Source organism: Hibiscus syriacus, unplaced genomic scaffold, assembly GCF_006381635.1.
Source record: "Hibiscus syriacus cultivar Baekdansim isolate YM2019G1 unplaced genomic scaffold, ASM638163v2 tig00110596_pilon, whole genome shotgun sequence".
NCBI classification, from domain to species: Eukaryota; Viridiplantae; Streptophyta; class Magnoliopsida; order Malvales; family Malvaceae; genus Hibiscus; species Hibiscus syriacus.
In genome coordinates, this window is record NW_024062794.1 from 371,755 (window position 1) to 386,722 (window position 14,968).

General features: G+C 34.3%; 1 protein-coding gene across 1 annotated transcript; it reads left to right on the plus strand.

Moving 5' to 3' along the window:
- The first annotated feature begins 3,546 nt into the window (after positions 1–3,546).
- Positions 3,547–14,949, plus strand: LOC120133798 (dynamin-2B-like). Its single transcript, XM_039150313.1, has 22 exons — positions 3,547–3,897; positions 4,501–4,551; positions 4,640–4,760; positions 5,087–5,179; positions 5,867–5,928; positions 6,129–6,246; positions 6,412–6,745; positions 8,073–8,220; positions 8,714–8,815; positions 8,916–9,035; positions 9,445–9,528; positions 9,666–9,793; positions 9,888–9,972; positions 10,266–10,404; positions 11,156–11,232; positions 11,810–11,866; positions 12,799–12,940; positions 13,072–13,226; positions 13,555–13,668; positions 13,750–13,817; positions 14,007–14,182; positions 14,444–14,949. Exons 1-22 carry the CDS (start codon positions 3,757–3,759, stop codon positions 14,656–14,658), a joined length of 2,730 nt encoding a protein of 909 aa, XP_039006244.1. The 5' UTR covers positions 3,547–3,756; the 3' UTR covers positions 14,659–14,949.
- Positions 14,950–14,968: the final 19 nt, after the last annotated feature.

The following is a 14,968-nucleotide window of genomic DNA, read 5'->3' on the forward strand; positions in this document are numbered from 1 at the left end:
GTTTTATGGTTGCATTTACATTTGGGAATTTGGATTGGATTGGATTTTCTTGTTTAATCCTAATGCATTCATGTGCTTTGCAACAAGGGATTCATAGGTTTAGTTGAGAATTCTATATGTTAGTGTTGAACTGATTCTAATTTATGATGTTTTATTTTGGGAAATTATTCCCAGCCAATCAGCCCTAACAAGTATCAAGTCCACCTGGCCCTCGCTGCATACGGCGTCAAACGGGTGGATGAGAGGGATTTAGAATAACAAAATAAATTTAAGGGTAAACTACACAGGTGGTCCCTTATGTTTTTTTTTCTATTTGATTTTGGTCACTGGGTCAAAAAAATTGGTTTTGGTCTCTTATTTTATCAATTTATTATATTTTGGTCCACCGGCGATTAACTCTCACTATCCCAGTAACGGAAGTGGGAACTGGAGTGTCACTTGACAATTAAAAAAAATTATGTAAGTGACCCAGTTGTAATACACGTGGGCTTGGGAGAATTTTATTCGTCATTAAGTTTTTTAAACGTCATTTATCTGCCAAATTAAGTTAATTAAGTGACTTTAATTAACTTGGAAAAAGAGGAACAGTTAAGGGGCATTTATTTCTATTTGAATCATCTAATCAAAATCGAAAGTAAGCAGCAACCATTTTCTCTCTTGTGAAATACGAAGGGGTTCTTTCTTTTTCTCTCTTTGGGTTTTTTGGGGTGAAATTTGGTGGACTTAAGATCAACTTCAACCTTCTTTTATACTTCCTATTCTCTTCCCCTTTTCTTTTTTCCTATTTTATCATCATTTTGTGGGTAAGAAAAGACTCAATGTGCTCATCCAGAGTGAAAGTATTTAGGTTCTTTGTTTCAACAGTTATTGTCTTCTTTAATCATCAAGACTTTGGTAGATTACAAATAATCTTTCTCACATGTTTCTCATTTGAATTGATTCTTCATGATCTATTGGAGTATTCATTATAATGGTGAATCTATTAGATATTATCTTGACATCTTCATTCGACTTTATCTCGAAGTTTTTATAATTAAGTATACAAAGATCAATTTTTATTTCTATTACCTCGATATTTCTCTTACGAGTAACTTAAAGTTATCACAAATCAAATACACAAAATAAAATGTACATGCTGAAACTTATTCTCATTTTTTTTATACTCTCTCTTTTGTCATAGCAAAATGATTCTTCAATATGATTGTCCCAAACTTCCAAAATCGTTCGCTTGAATGAAGAATTTCATCATATTCTTTCAATAAATATAGTCGGTTCCGTTAAAGTATGAAAACTTAAGTAATCGAAGATGCTGAAAGTATATGTAAAGGCCATAAATGTACTTATTGATGATTGACTCTTCTAGGATCTTATCAAGAGGTTATTGTGTCTTTTAATGAGTGAAGTTCTAATATCAGTTATTGAGCCAATCGATCAAAGAATGTGGTCAAGAGGGGTGAATTGGCTCTTAAAAGATCGGTGGAAGTTTTTGTAAAGTATTAAAAATTCAGACAAGTAAATTAGAGTGGTTCGACTTTTAAACCAAATTTACATCCACTACTTTAGCCTACTCACACTAAGAATTTCACAAATTCACTAATTTATTACATCCATTAAGGATAAAATGTAACCTTATAATATTAATCAAGATTTTATACCTCAAAATCTTGAATATACTCTTTTCCAAAGAGTATACAAACATAAAACAATAGAAAACCCTCACAAGACAAATAATGTGAATAATTTTAACCTACACACATCTGATGACACCGGAACAAAGACTTATAATAAGGAACAAAATTAAAATTAGCCGACCCTTTTTCCCATATGTAATGGGATAATGGGGTAAGGGGAGGTATGATAGTAGGCTGCCCAACACCAGGTTGAGAGTAACTTCCGTGGTGGAACTCCGAATTATGAATTGCCCTCCATGGGACTCGATCCCACGACTACAAGGTTAAGAGCCTTGTGCTCTACCAACTGAGCTGGACGGGCATCTCTTATAATAAGGAACAAGCTAGTGCTAAAAAAGAAAGATAGAAAACTGACCACAAATGGAGATTTTAGCTCTAGGATGTTTAAAATTGATTTCTTGATGTTTATTGGCTGTTGCAAGACCCATTTTATAAGCTATAATTGTTTTTTAGCCGTTTAGATGAGTTGGAAGGATTTTGTAGCCGCTGAGAACATTAAATTCTGGTATTTAATGACCACCTGCTAGGAGGTTTCAAAGCTTCTCAAGGAGTATAAAAATTCCTCGAGCGAATTATAAAAAGCACGACCATCGGAGCTCAAAGTATTGAAAGTTATATGGAAATTTTGAAACTTTATAGAGACATAAAAATTATTTTCTTTCAATATTTCTACTCCCTCTTATCCTTTCATTTGTTTTCATTGATCCATGAAAAGCCTAAGGGATCAATTGAAAAAAAAGACAAACATCGAAGACTTTTTTATTTTAAGTTTGTAATTAGCTTAGTAACAATATATTTGTATTATTTGATATATTAGCGACACTCTTTTAATAAGTCGCGTTTATTTATTTTTTAATTTTAGAATTCAATTAAAGAAAATTAATGATTTTTTTTAATTTCATGTATAATTTTCCTAAAAAATACCCTTTTGATATCAGATTATTAATTATAATATATAGCAATATCAAACAACATAACTACAGGTGTAAACTATAAATTAAGTAAGGATCTATTTGTCATAATGTAATTGGTTTTTTGATTTTTTTTTTATTTTTCAGTGTTTGGTTTAAGTGAGATAGATAGGTCAATTTAAAACAATTACAAGTCAACAAATTTTTTTTATTAAGTTAAAGTAATTACAAAGTATTATTTATTCTAATTACTATCAATAATTTGATAATTAACGCTCAATCACTTTTACAGTCTTTGGTGGTCGAGCCTATGATCTTTATAAACAACAATGATTATTTTAACCACCGAAATAATTTGGTTTGTGAAAAAAATATGTTAGTCTCTATAAAATAACGTACTTAATTTTTCTTGGTAATTCATTTTTCAATCTGTTCATTATTTTTCCAACTAACTTATATCGTGTAAATGAGTTTGAGATAAAAAAGAGCAACCCATATCGATATAAATAAGTTAATAATATATTTTCTTTAAAGTATTTAACACATTAAATAAAAAAGTTTAAGAAAAAGTAACTTATACGAGGGTAAATAAATTAATAATATTTTTATAAAAATAACAATAATTAAATTATTATAATATTTTTAAAATAATAATATTAAACTTTTATAATAAATAATATTATTTATCATATTTAATATTTACAATAAATATTTTTTCATATAATTTTATTCAAACATTAAAAAATAATTTATGAAAACTATTATTTTAAAAAAATAATTTATTTTACTAAAATTTATTAAAGCATTAGAATGTCATTTCATGTTTGGATCTTGAAAGAAATGAGGTAAAATATAAGAAAAAATGGTACTTTTTTTGTTTTGTTTTTTGGATTTTACCCACAGTTGAAATGGGAAATAGAAAAGGAGTTGAAATGGAAAAAGCAAATCAAATCAAAACTTGAAAATTAAAAGAGAGAGAGAAAAGACTTTGGAAGCTATACCCTTCCTCTCTCTTTTTTCAAATCTCTGAATTGTCGCATAGATCTACACGTCCTCACATCTTGATTTCGTTTGGATCTATCGTCATCGACCGCCCTTCTTTCTACTCCGGTGTTTTTTCACTGATTCAAACAAACAGATCTTACATTTAAGAGATGGAGGCGATCGAGGAGTTGTATCAGCTCTCAGATTCCATGAGGCAAGCGGCGGCGTTGCTTGCCGACGAAGATGTTGACGAAAACTCGAGTTCCAAGAGGTCTTCTACTTTCCTCAACGTTGTTGCTTTCGGCAATGTTGTAAGTTGTTAATTTTTCAAGTAATCTCTTGATTTTCTATTTTTATTCATATATTTTCAACTTATTAATCTGCTTAGTGTAAACTGTTTGTCTTTAATTGATGTATGTGTAGATTGGATTGAGTTTTACTTCTCTGTGTGTTTCAGTTTCAAGCCTTTTCTGTCCGTTGCATGCTGGCAGAGTAGATCCTTGGATTTTGGGGGTTTTGTGGGTTTCTATTTCCATTTGATTGTATTTTTTTCTGATTTCTAATTACCAAGTCTGCTGAGGAATCTAAGCAATAAAGAAACAACCCTTGGCCGATTTGTCCTTTTTTCACAAGTTCGGAAGGGTTTTGATTAGGAAAACGCACCATTGCTTTGTTAAAGAAACTTGAATGTCTTACATGGTCAACGGAATTTGAGTTACTGTATTCTCATTCTAAACGACATGTTTGCAAGTATTACAAATGATATTAGGAATTTTAATGTAACATTGTGGTATCGCCTTTTAATTTGTTTGCATATGTTTTTGGTATGTCTTCCTTTTAATTTGTTTGCATATTGTTATGTCGCCCTGATTTTTTGTTCTTCCAACTTTCTTGCGGTTGAAAATATTGCTTAGGGGTCTGGAAAATCTGCAGTTTTAAACAGTTTAATTGGGCACCCTATTCTGGTAAGTTGGCTTGCTAGAGTTTCTTTTCCTTGTGTATCAGTTTTGTTGCTGGTTGAACTGAAAAGTGTTTCCTTTCTTTCTTACCCAGCCAACTGGTGAAAATGGTGCCACCAGGGCTCCTATTAGCATTGATTTACAGAAGGATGGTTCTTTAAGCAGCAAATCAATTATTCTGCAAATCGACAACAAATCTCAACAAGTTTCTGCAAGTTAATATTTATATTCAAGGCTCACAATTTTACAATTACATAAGTATTTTTCTTTTGAGTTATGGTAAATGGTAATATATTGTGGCTCATACTAGAAACATCTTCCTAGGACCCTCATGATATCAGTAACCTGCCCAGATGCCTTAGAATTGCTGTTTAAGTGGTTGAGTCCTGAAGAATACATCTCGGAAGGGTTTGTTGATGTTTGACATGCATTAGATATATGTATCTAAAACCAATTTGCAATTGGTAAATAGGCTAGAACATGAATCTAGATGATTCAGGGCCATAGTAAACCTCAAACCTGGTTGATTTTTTTTCTGTAGGTGCGTTGCGGCATTCTTTACAAGATAGGTTGAGTAAGAGTTCCTCAGGAAAGGGCCGAGATGAGATTTATCTTAAGCTGCGGACAAGTACAGGTTGGTGCTTTATGTTATAGATGATTTTGAATTTTCCTGGTCTTAAGATAAGTTTCAGAAGTTTGTCTTTTTTATTGATATACACATGGAATGGTTTGATTTAAAGATTGCTCATAAGTATTATGCGGATATAATGAAATTATCTTTTAAATGTGTGGTTTTTATATGAAATTAAGATGACGAGAGGACATCTATATATGATAAACTAATCAGATGGCATAATTTATTATTTATATTTATAAGAACGCTCTTCATGCATGAGAGATACTTTAGAAATGTCAACATTCTTCTCAAATTGAGTTAAGATCTATTTAAAAAAAAAACAATCCTGTGAATTATTTTGAGTTTCAATTCAAGTCTTGCAAAGTGGCTAAATGCCTTTGACACAAGACTGTTTAGTTTAGCTCTTTTCAGTGGAGGAAACATTTTACAAAAAGGGCCTTAAATTATGATAGAAATGCTGAATTTTGATCTCTAATTGGGGAGGGGGGGTTAACACTGGTAAGCTTCTATTTTCTTCCATTAAAAGGCTGTTGACGGTGACTACTTCAAGTCTAAATTTCTGATGCTTCTGAGAATTTCCGTTTATTGCTTCATTTGATTCCATGCTACCTGTACATGTACCAGATTACTTTTAATGTTTGCTACAATGCCTTACTTTTATCTGACATGACTTTTATTCCTCAGCACCTCCCCTGAAATTAATTGACTTGCCTGGACTGGATCAACGGGTTATGGATGAATCAGTGGTAAGTGTTGGTTAATGATTTAAGACCATTCTGTTTACAGGTGTTGGTAGATTAGTGTTCTATTTTAGTTTTGGTGGATACTCTATTTGTTCTTGAGATGGGTGTTATTTTATCCACAGTTTATAGGTATTTGGCATGAGTTGCTATAGTATGGGAAATGTGTATTTAATAACAAACTTTGTGTGATGACTTTTGTATAGGTTAGTGATTATGCTGAGCGTAATGATTCCATTTTGTTAGTTATTGTTCCTGCGGCCCAAGCACCTGAAATTGCTTCATCACGAGCACTACGCCTTGCCAAAGAGTATGATGGAGAAGGTAAAGGAACATTGTTTGTAGTTTTATTTCCTTACCTTTTCTTGGATAAAGGTTGAATTACTTCATTGAGTGAACAATTTTTCCTTGAGTTGTGTTCCCGCTACCTTTATTCTTCCAGAAATTGTCTTTAGTGATCAAACAGCCAGCTTTTCATGTTGATGATAGGTACTAGAACAATTGGCGTAATTACCAAAATAGATCAAGCTGCCTCTGAGCAAAAAGCCCTTGCGGCTGTTCAGGCTCTCCTGTTAAATCAGGGACCACCTAAGACGGCTGATATCCCATGGGTTGCTTTAATTGGTCAATCGGTTTCAATAGCTTCTGCACAGTCTGGATCAGAAAACTCTTTGGAAACAGCATGGAGAGCAGAGAGTGAAAGCCTCAAATCCATACTAACTGGAGCTCCTCAGAGCAAGCTAGGAAGAATAGCTTTGGTTGATGCACTTGCACAGCAAATTCGTAAGCGCATGAAAGTCCGGCTTCCAAACCTCCTCTCTGGGTACATATTATCTGCTTGCTTTCATGCATCTTTATAGTCTTTTACGCCACCGAAATGCTGTAAATGGATTTTGCTCTCTTAAAAGGCTTAATCAATAATTCTTTATGGATATTTATTGAGCAAATCTTCATTTCTAAGTTGATTAGGTCTTGCAAATTACCTCTATGTTGAAATGTATGTATGTTTAGAAGTTACTCGTAATCAAAGTTCTATACAGTAGTGCCAGGTCAGAAAGCATATTTAGACCCTAAGGTTGTAGATATATTGATGTATATATGGATTACTGTTAAAAATAAATTCAAGTAGACAAAAAATGGCATATAAAAAATTTCAGGTCTTTCCTCATAATCTCCATCAAAATATTATTAGAACATATAAAATTACAATACTATATCTGTTGGGTATATAAATCATATTATATGAGATTACACAACAAAGCATGCTCCTTCTTACGAAGTTATAGTTATTTGTACCCTCATTTATCATGGTTAGCATCTTTTGCTAGTCATATTATAGAATATTTTGACATTTTATTTGTCCTTCTCTACTGCTGTGGGTCCTGGTCCGCCCTTGTTTGCTGAGTTGAAAGCAATCAAAGAGGGAATTGTTGTTTTTCTTTCATCTCATTGGGCGGGGAAAGGTAGATTAGTGATAGAGAGTGATTGTTCTAAGGTAGTGGATTGGATCTTGAGGCCTATTTTGACCCCCTCTTTTTTCAGAACTTTGGTCGGGGACATTACTGCCCTAGTTTCTGCTAAGGACATTTTGGTTAGATGGGTCCCTAGGAGCTGTAATTGTGAGGCGGACAAGCTAGCTAAGGAGGGGATAGGTTGAACGTTTTGAGTGTCATCGTTGGTATGTTGTGTTTCTGTTAGGATTTGTCAGTGTAAAGTGTATCTTATGTAATTCGGTTTATTAATAAAATTTAGGTACACTTTTCCTCCTTCAGGTTGTTGCCTCTTTTTAAGAGGCAACGATGACGGAGGTTTTTAACGAGACCTCCTATTCCTATCAAAAATTTTTTTTGGTTAACTAAGTATATCTGTAAAATCTTTTATATTTTCTTAAGTATTTTCCATAAAACAGAAAACAATATTGGATTATATATGGCTGTCTACTGATACATAGCATGAACCATACTTTTATCAAGTATAACCGAATCTATGTGCCTTGATGTTCAGAATGCCATAAATGAAATTGGTTAGTTTGAAAAGAGGGCAACCTGCTGTAGAGGCATATTATCAATATTATCTCTCCCAAGTATGGAAATGTTTTTTATGCCAATTTACTCTACTTTCTTATCCCTTACACCTTTGTGTCAATACAGGTTACAAGGAAAGTTCCAAATCGTTCAGGATGAATTGGTAAGGCTTGGTGAGCAGATGGTCGAGAGTGCTGAGGGTACAAGGGCAATTGCATTGGAACTTTGTCGTGAATTTGAGGATAAATTTCTGCAACACATTACAACCGGAGAGGTGAGTCATAAATTTTCTAAAATTGCATTTTTAAAGAAAAATAACTGTCACAGGAAGACATCATAGTATGGGTTCTCATAATTGGGAGCGTGAAGAGCTTCTTTGCAGATCTTCCTGGAGAAATATTAAGACCTGTTTATTATGGTAGAGTTTGTCCATAGTATGGATAATGAGCTTCCTAAAAATAAGTATCTGCATTAGCTGTTTCTGTTATATGCATGGAAAATTGTCATTTACTAGTGATTTAGAAGTAAATACTACCTTTAGCATCTGTCATGCAGTACACTACTCTATGCCGTTCATTATCGGGCAAGCAAATATTGCTAGTGGGTGCAATATTTAATGGGATAAATATAACCACTAAAAGAACTTTTTGAGCTAGCCAGCCCTTTGTTTTATTTTGTCTTTTCCTGTCTCCATTCTTCACATTCAAAAAATTCATGAAATTTCTTGTTTGAAACATACCAACTGAAATAAGGATCTTTTCATGCAGGGTTCTGGATGGAAAATTGTTGCTAGCTTTGAGGGAAATTTTCCGAACAGGATCAAGCAGCTTCCAATAGACAGACATTTTGATCTCAATAATGTCAAACGGGTATGTTCTCTCCCAGTTTTTTGTCAATTCTTTATTTATTCAGTATCTACTGTTGCTTTTCAGGAATTTTCATGTTCTCTGACTTTGTCTATTTTGTCAGATTGTGTTAGAAGCTGATGGCTACCAACCGTATTTGATATCTCCTGAAAAGGGTTTGAGATCTCTAATTAAAGGGGTGTTGGAGCTGGCCAAAGAGCCAGCACGTCTTTGTGTTGATGAGGTAAGTCTAATGTTAGTGTTCGTCCTTCCATATCTGTTTTGCCTTGAACTTGGAAATTTTGGCCACTTCTAATGCTTTATGTGTTATATAAAAGACTCACTTTTTCCCTTCTCATGGATAATGTAGCATTTGATTTGTACCTTTTGTGTTGGCTTAGAATCTTTTGACATTGTGCAAATTGCTTTGTCCCCCCCTTTAATGTTTCTGCATGGTTGTACTTTGTGCTCTGCAATTATAGAATTGCTCTACTTTTTCTTGTGCATTGAGTTCTTTCTTTCTGTCTATTCCCCACTTCCAAAGAAGTATTATCAATTATTTTAATCTGAGCTTTTAACTCATTATTTGCAGATTTTAGCTTTACATGTGTTTCTATATTGATTTCTGTGTGAGTTCTTTGTGTACTAAACAGGTACACCGTGTCCTAATAGATATAGTTTCTGCTGCTGCTAATGCTACACCTGGTTTGGGAAGGTACCCCCCATTCAAGAGAGAGGTATTATATCTTAAAATTGTGTACTTTCTTACATATATACATATATATTCATACCTTCTCTATTTAATTTAAACTTTTCTGGTTTAGAACTGTTTTGCCCCTTTTCCGTGTAAGGCTTGGCTTTTTTTTTTTTGTAGGTTGTGACCATTGCAAGTGCTGCCTTGGATGTGTTTAAAAATGAAGCAAAAAAAATGGTTGTTGCACTTGTTGATATGGAGCGAGCTTTTGTACCGCCCCAGCACTTTATTCGATTGGTGCAAAGGAGGTATTTACCACCTGTTTTCCAACTTTCATACTTTCCACTTCTGGTATTTTCAACTAACTTTATCTATGGCGTCAATTCATTTTATTTACTTTAGGATGGAAAGACAGCGCCGGGAAGAGGAGATGAAGAATAGGTCCTCAAAGAAAGGACATGAAGCTGAGCAGGCGATACTGAATAGGGTAGGTTCTTTCTTGAATGCTTTTATTTTTGGAGATTGGAGCAGATGGACATCTGTAGCTACATTGCTGACTTCTCATTTCTTTTAAAGTACAAGTGTCCAGCAAATAACTGAAGGATATGTATATGTGTCCAAAATATAACCAGAAACTTCGAAACAATTGATGCGCCTTATCTCACACTCCTAGCTGCATAATTTCTAGTTTACTTCAATTTCATGCATTGAATTGTTCATGTTATACTGGATTTAGATTTATATTCTTTGCTCAGTTTTGCCTTTATATTGTCTTTTTAGGCAACAAGTCCTCAACCAAGTAGTCAGCAAACTGGTGGAACCTTGAAGACATTGAAGGAGAAATTTGGGCAGTCTGAAAAGGAGGTGCAGGAGACCCCTGCTTTGAAAACTGCTGGTGCTGATAAAGAAATAACTGCAGGTTTGTTTATTAACTCACTCACATTATGTTACTTGATTATAGCTGAAATCTTAAGTTCTTGGTAATGCTATATTTTAGAATTTTTTTACTGCTGTGCTCTTGAACACAGTGGTCACTTATAGAAAATTTACATGCAATCTTCTATTGCCAGTAGAAGTGTAAATATTAACTTCTGAGGATTAGAACTACTTTATTTGTTTTAATATGCTCACTATAAGTAAATTGTGTTTGTGATGGTGTATGAGATTGAACCCATTCAGTCGCATTCTAGATTTAAAATTTTGCATTTGTTTAAGCAGTTGAAATGCACTGCAGGGAATGGTGTTTTTATTTCTATTTATGCAGAATATTCTGAACCCCACTGACCTATGACATTTGCTCCATCATCTTCTTTCTTGTTTGTTATACGTGGAAGCTAACTTTAGTTTTAACTATCTGAAATATGGGCTCCTGAATAGAATAAATTTTACCTTCTAGAATGATTATGGCTCTCCCTTACTTTCACTACTTATCGTTGAAGCGGTTTATTTCTTTATTTTACCTGTTATCTTGAATCATATATAAAAAAATTCCATAGACATTGCATTTGTTGGTGGACAATGTATTAAACTTTCATGGATAATTGCCTTCCACAATTTTCCCCAACTCTCTGCATTTTTATATTTGTTTAAATGTGGAGGACACTGCAGTCTTATTTAGTTTCTCTGACAGTGCTGCTTTTGACAGTTTCTATTTATTTATTTATCTGCAGGGTTCTTGCTGAAGAAAAGTGCTAAAACTAACGGATGGAGTAGGCGATGGTTTGTTTTGAATGAGAAGACTGGAAAGGTGTGAAATTTTTTCTCATTTGGTTAAGAAGCCCAGAAATCAAGGAAATTAAGTCTTATGTAATGTTCAGGGGTTTGGTAGTGCAGTTTATTCCTAGGTGTTGTAATTGGGAAGCCGACAGGTTAGCTAAGGCAGGGATTGGCTAAGTATTTGTTGTTTTGTAAAGGCTTAGAATGTATGCTTCTGTTATTAATAAATTGAGGTACTCTTTTCCTCCTTCCGCTGGTTGACCTTTTCCTATTCGAAAAAGTCAACTACGAAGGAGGTTTTTAATGAGACCTCCAACTTCTATCAAAAAAAAAAAAAGAAGCCCAGAACTATTTACAAGTCGGAATGGCACTATACATAGTGTCCCCATAAGAATTTTATTGTAATTATATTTTCATGTGGGTAGTATCAACTTAGTAGAGCATGGTAATAAAACTTGCTAGATGCCTATAGCTGGACAATTGCCAGATGTTATTGATATATGTCATCTGTGCTTCTAAAAAATGTGTGATTGTAATTCAGTGATGCATTATCTTGATAGAATTTTTTAAATGGTTGAATGGGTTTTGACCCGTCCTTCATTTCTCAGCTTGGCTACACCAAAAAGCAAGAGGAAAAACATTTTCGAGGAGTCATCATATTAGAGGTACAAAGACATTTTCCTTACCTTTTAGTTTTGAGGCTACAGTTATGTATCTGGTAAATGTTTTCACCATTTCAAGTAATGAGTCTCTTAAGTGTTTTGGCCTGTTACATATTTTAGATTACGACTTTGATGTATAAATAAGTGTGTGTGTGTATTACATTTATTAGTGGTTCAATCATAACAAAACTGGAAATGGATTTAATGTCAAACTAAAAGTAGTATATGTGGTAAAATTTGTTTTCCTTATGGCTTATACATCTAAAAAGTGTTTTACATGCATTCTTACTTTGGTATACTACGGTTCTCTATATGTTAAGCATCTTGTTTTTATATAGGATGTACTAAATTTTCAAATAGATCTTTCTATTACCTCATTGAAGTTTCTGCCCATTTATAATTTTGGGTGAGGTGTTTGAGGCATCGTTTATTTTATTTTTACAAGAACCTTGACTTTGCCATAAATCTTAATATTTTGTAATTGGAGTTTGGGATTCTGCTTACAAGTAACCTGAAATTAAAAATTGATATGATATATATCCTACATTACAATTATGATCTCTAAACAAAATATTTTGGTTTCTCAGCATTTACACATAACTGGATATGGTTTCTTTTAAAAGGTTGATATGCAGATGTACTTTAAAAGCATTTTTAACTTTTTAGTCTTGGGAGATACTGATGTATTAGGACCAATTTTAGCAATGATATTGATGGGCTATTCTGCTCTGCTCTTAACTGTTTTGAGTTTGTCTTTTCTGCCCAAGGGATATTCCTGTTACCTGCTGTTGATGTTATTGAGTATGTTGTGTTTTATTGACTGTCATTTGCCAGTTAATAGGACTTCACCTGTACGTGGGCCTGCCACTTTTGGATTTGCAACTTCTATTATAATTCATGACATATAACTTTCTATCTCAATTGGTCCTGTGCAGGAATGCAGCATTGAAGAGGTACCAGATGAGGAAGAACCTGCCCCAAAAAGTTCAAAGGATAAAAAGGCCAATGGCCCGGATAAGCAACCTAGTCTTGTGTTCAAGATAACTAGCAAGGTTCCTTATAAAACTGTTTTGAAAGGTGTGTTTTCCTCGTTCTTCCTTCTATTGAATCATGTTGTTTCTTGACCCTCTCCTTTTTGTCTATTATGCTTTCTATATGAAAAAAAATATTTATTAGAAGATTCTTTACAACTCCTGTTTCTCTTGCAGCTCACAGTGCTGTTGTGTTAAAGGCTGAGAGTATGGCCGATAAGGTTGAATGGATGAACAAATTATCAAAAGTTATTCAACCTTCTGTAGGGCCAGTGAAAGGTGTGCCTGATGGCGGTCCTGGAATGCGACAGAGTCGTTCAGATGGTTCTCTTGTAAGGATTTTTTTTTGTAAGGTGTTTTCTTGTAAGTTGATTAATCTTATTTCCATTTTTTATTAAAAAAAAACTTGGAAAAGGTATTTTGTTCTCCCATATTTGCTTCTTTTCTTTCCCCTGAAAGTTTCGTTCCAAGAATATCTTTTAGGACCATCACAGCCTTCTTTTCTGCATTTTATCAGTGTTTCAAATATTTGTTATTTCAATGGCTTATGTGATTGTTTATATCTCAAGTATGTTGACTGTATTTCTGTCCTCAACCCCCATCCTCCTCTCCTTTCTTTACTTTTAGAGTTGCTCCTTAAATTCTCCTTGTCATGTGCAGGATACAATGGTTCGAAGACCTGTTAATCCTGAAGAAGAACTTCGATGGATGTCTCAAGAAGTTCGTGGTTATGTTGAAGCTGTATTGAACAGTTTAGCTGCCAATGTCCCGAAAGTAAGTTCTTCATCCCTTACCCTGTCTATCCTGGTAGTGGAATGTGAGAAAGCTTATATCTGTTATGTGATGGTTGATCAGGCTGTTGTTCTTTGCCAAGTAGAGAAAGCTAAGGAAGACATGTTAAATCAGTTATATAGCTCTGTCAGGTTGGTTACTCTTCTATTTTTATTTGTGTCCATGAAACTCTTTCAGGCCTCGCCTTGGAAGCAGATGTGTAGTCTTTTTTATGGATTCTGGGTTTGTATAATCTGCCATGAAGAGAAATGTTGTAATCTTCTTACGTGTTGCTTATATAGAAATTTTTGCTGAATATGTAATGTTTTTCGACTGTGTAGTGCTCAAGGCACAAAAAAGATTGAGGAGCTACTTCAAGAGGATCAAAATGTAAAGCGCAGAAGGGAGCGTATCCAAAAGCAGTCATCACTTCTTTCAAAATTAACACGCCAACTTAGCATACACGACAATCGAGCTGCTGCTGCTTCTGATTGGTCTGATGGTGGGGCTAGTACAGGTGTGTAAATACTCTTTATTAAAGGCTGAATTTATATCTGCTTGTTGAGACCTCCAAAAAACTCCATTTCCATATGCCGGTTGAGGGCACTGAAATTTTCCATTTCCATATGTCGGTTGAGGGCACTGAATTTATACTCTTTATTTACTTCGATTGAGACTGGCTTCGGGTTGATTGCTAACAACTTTTTTCCTCACTTTACACCGATAGTCTATATATTGTGTTGTGACATTGTAAATCTTTGGATTATTGTGTTTGCAGAAAGTAGTCCAAGAACAAATGGTTCAGCTGGTGATGACTGGAGGTCAGCATTTGATGCAGCTGCTGCTAGTGGCCCTGTGGACTACAGGAGGTCTGGGTCTAATGGTCCAGCACAGAACGGTGATGTGAATTCTCGATCAGGGTCCAACAGCCGCCGTACCCCCAACCGTTTTCCACCAGCACCACCACCGTCTGGCTCTGGTTACAAATATTAGTGGCTCATAATTTCTAATTATGGAAAGCCCACTTCACGATTCTAAGCATTTATCATTTCAAATTCTACAATAGTCATTGAAGCAGGAAGACTAGACGAGAGATGGTTGTGTAAATAGGACTATAGTTGCCTGCTATATTTCAGGTTCAACTGTGGATCGATTATTTTTACTCAAATTTTGTCATATTATTGTTTTTTTTTTCTTTTTTTGGGGGTTATGATTTTCTTCTTGTTTATTCCGAATTCCATCCCCACGGATTTATTTGATTGTATTGACTATCATCGACGGTCTTAATAACTGGTTCGGTGGG

What these genes read in the sequence shown, in the direction of transcription:
- LOC120133798 (XM_039150313.1), top strand. Translation starts at nt 3,757, where the DNA reads ATGGAGGCGATCGAGGAGTTGTATCAGCTCTCAGATTCCATGAGGCAA. An exon ending in TAATTGGGCACCCTATTCTG is followed by an intron (nt 4,552 to 4,639) that starts GTAAGTTGGCTT and finishes TTTCTTACCCAG; the next exon opens with CCAACTGGTGAAAATGGTGC. An exon ending in TGATAAAGAAATAACTGCAG is followed by an intron (nt 10,405 to 11,155) that starts GTTTGTTTATTA and finishes ATTTATCTGCAG; the next exon opens with GGTTCTTGCTGAAGAAAAGT.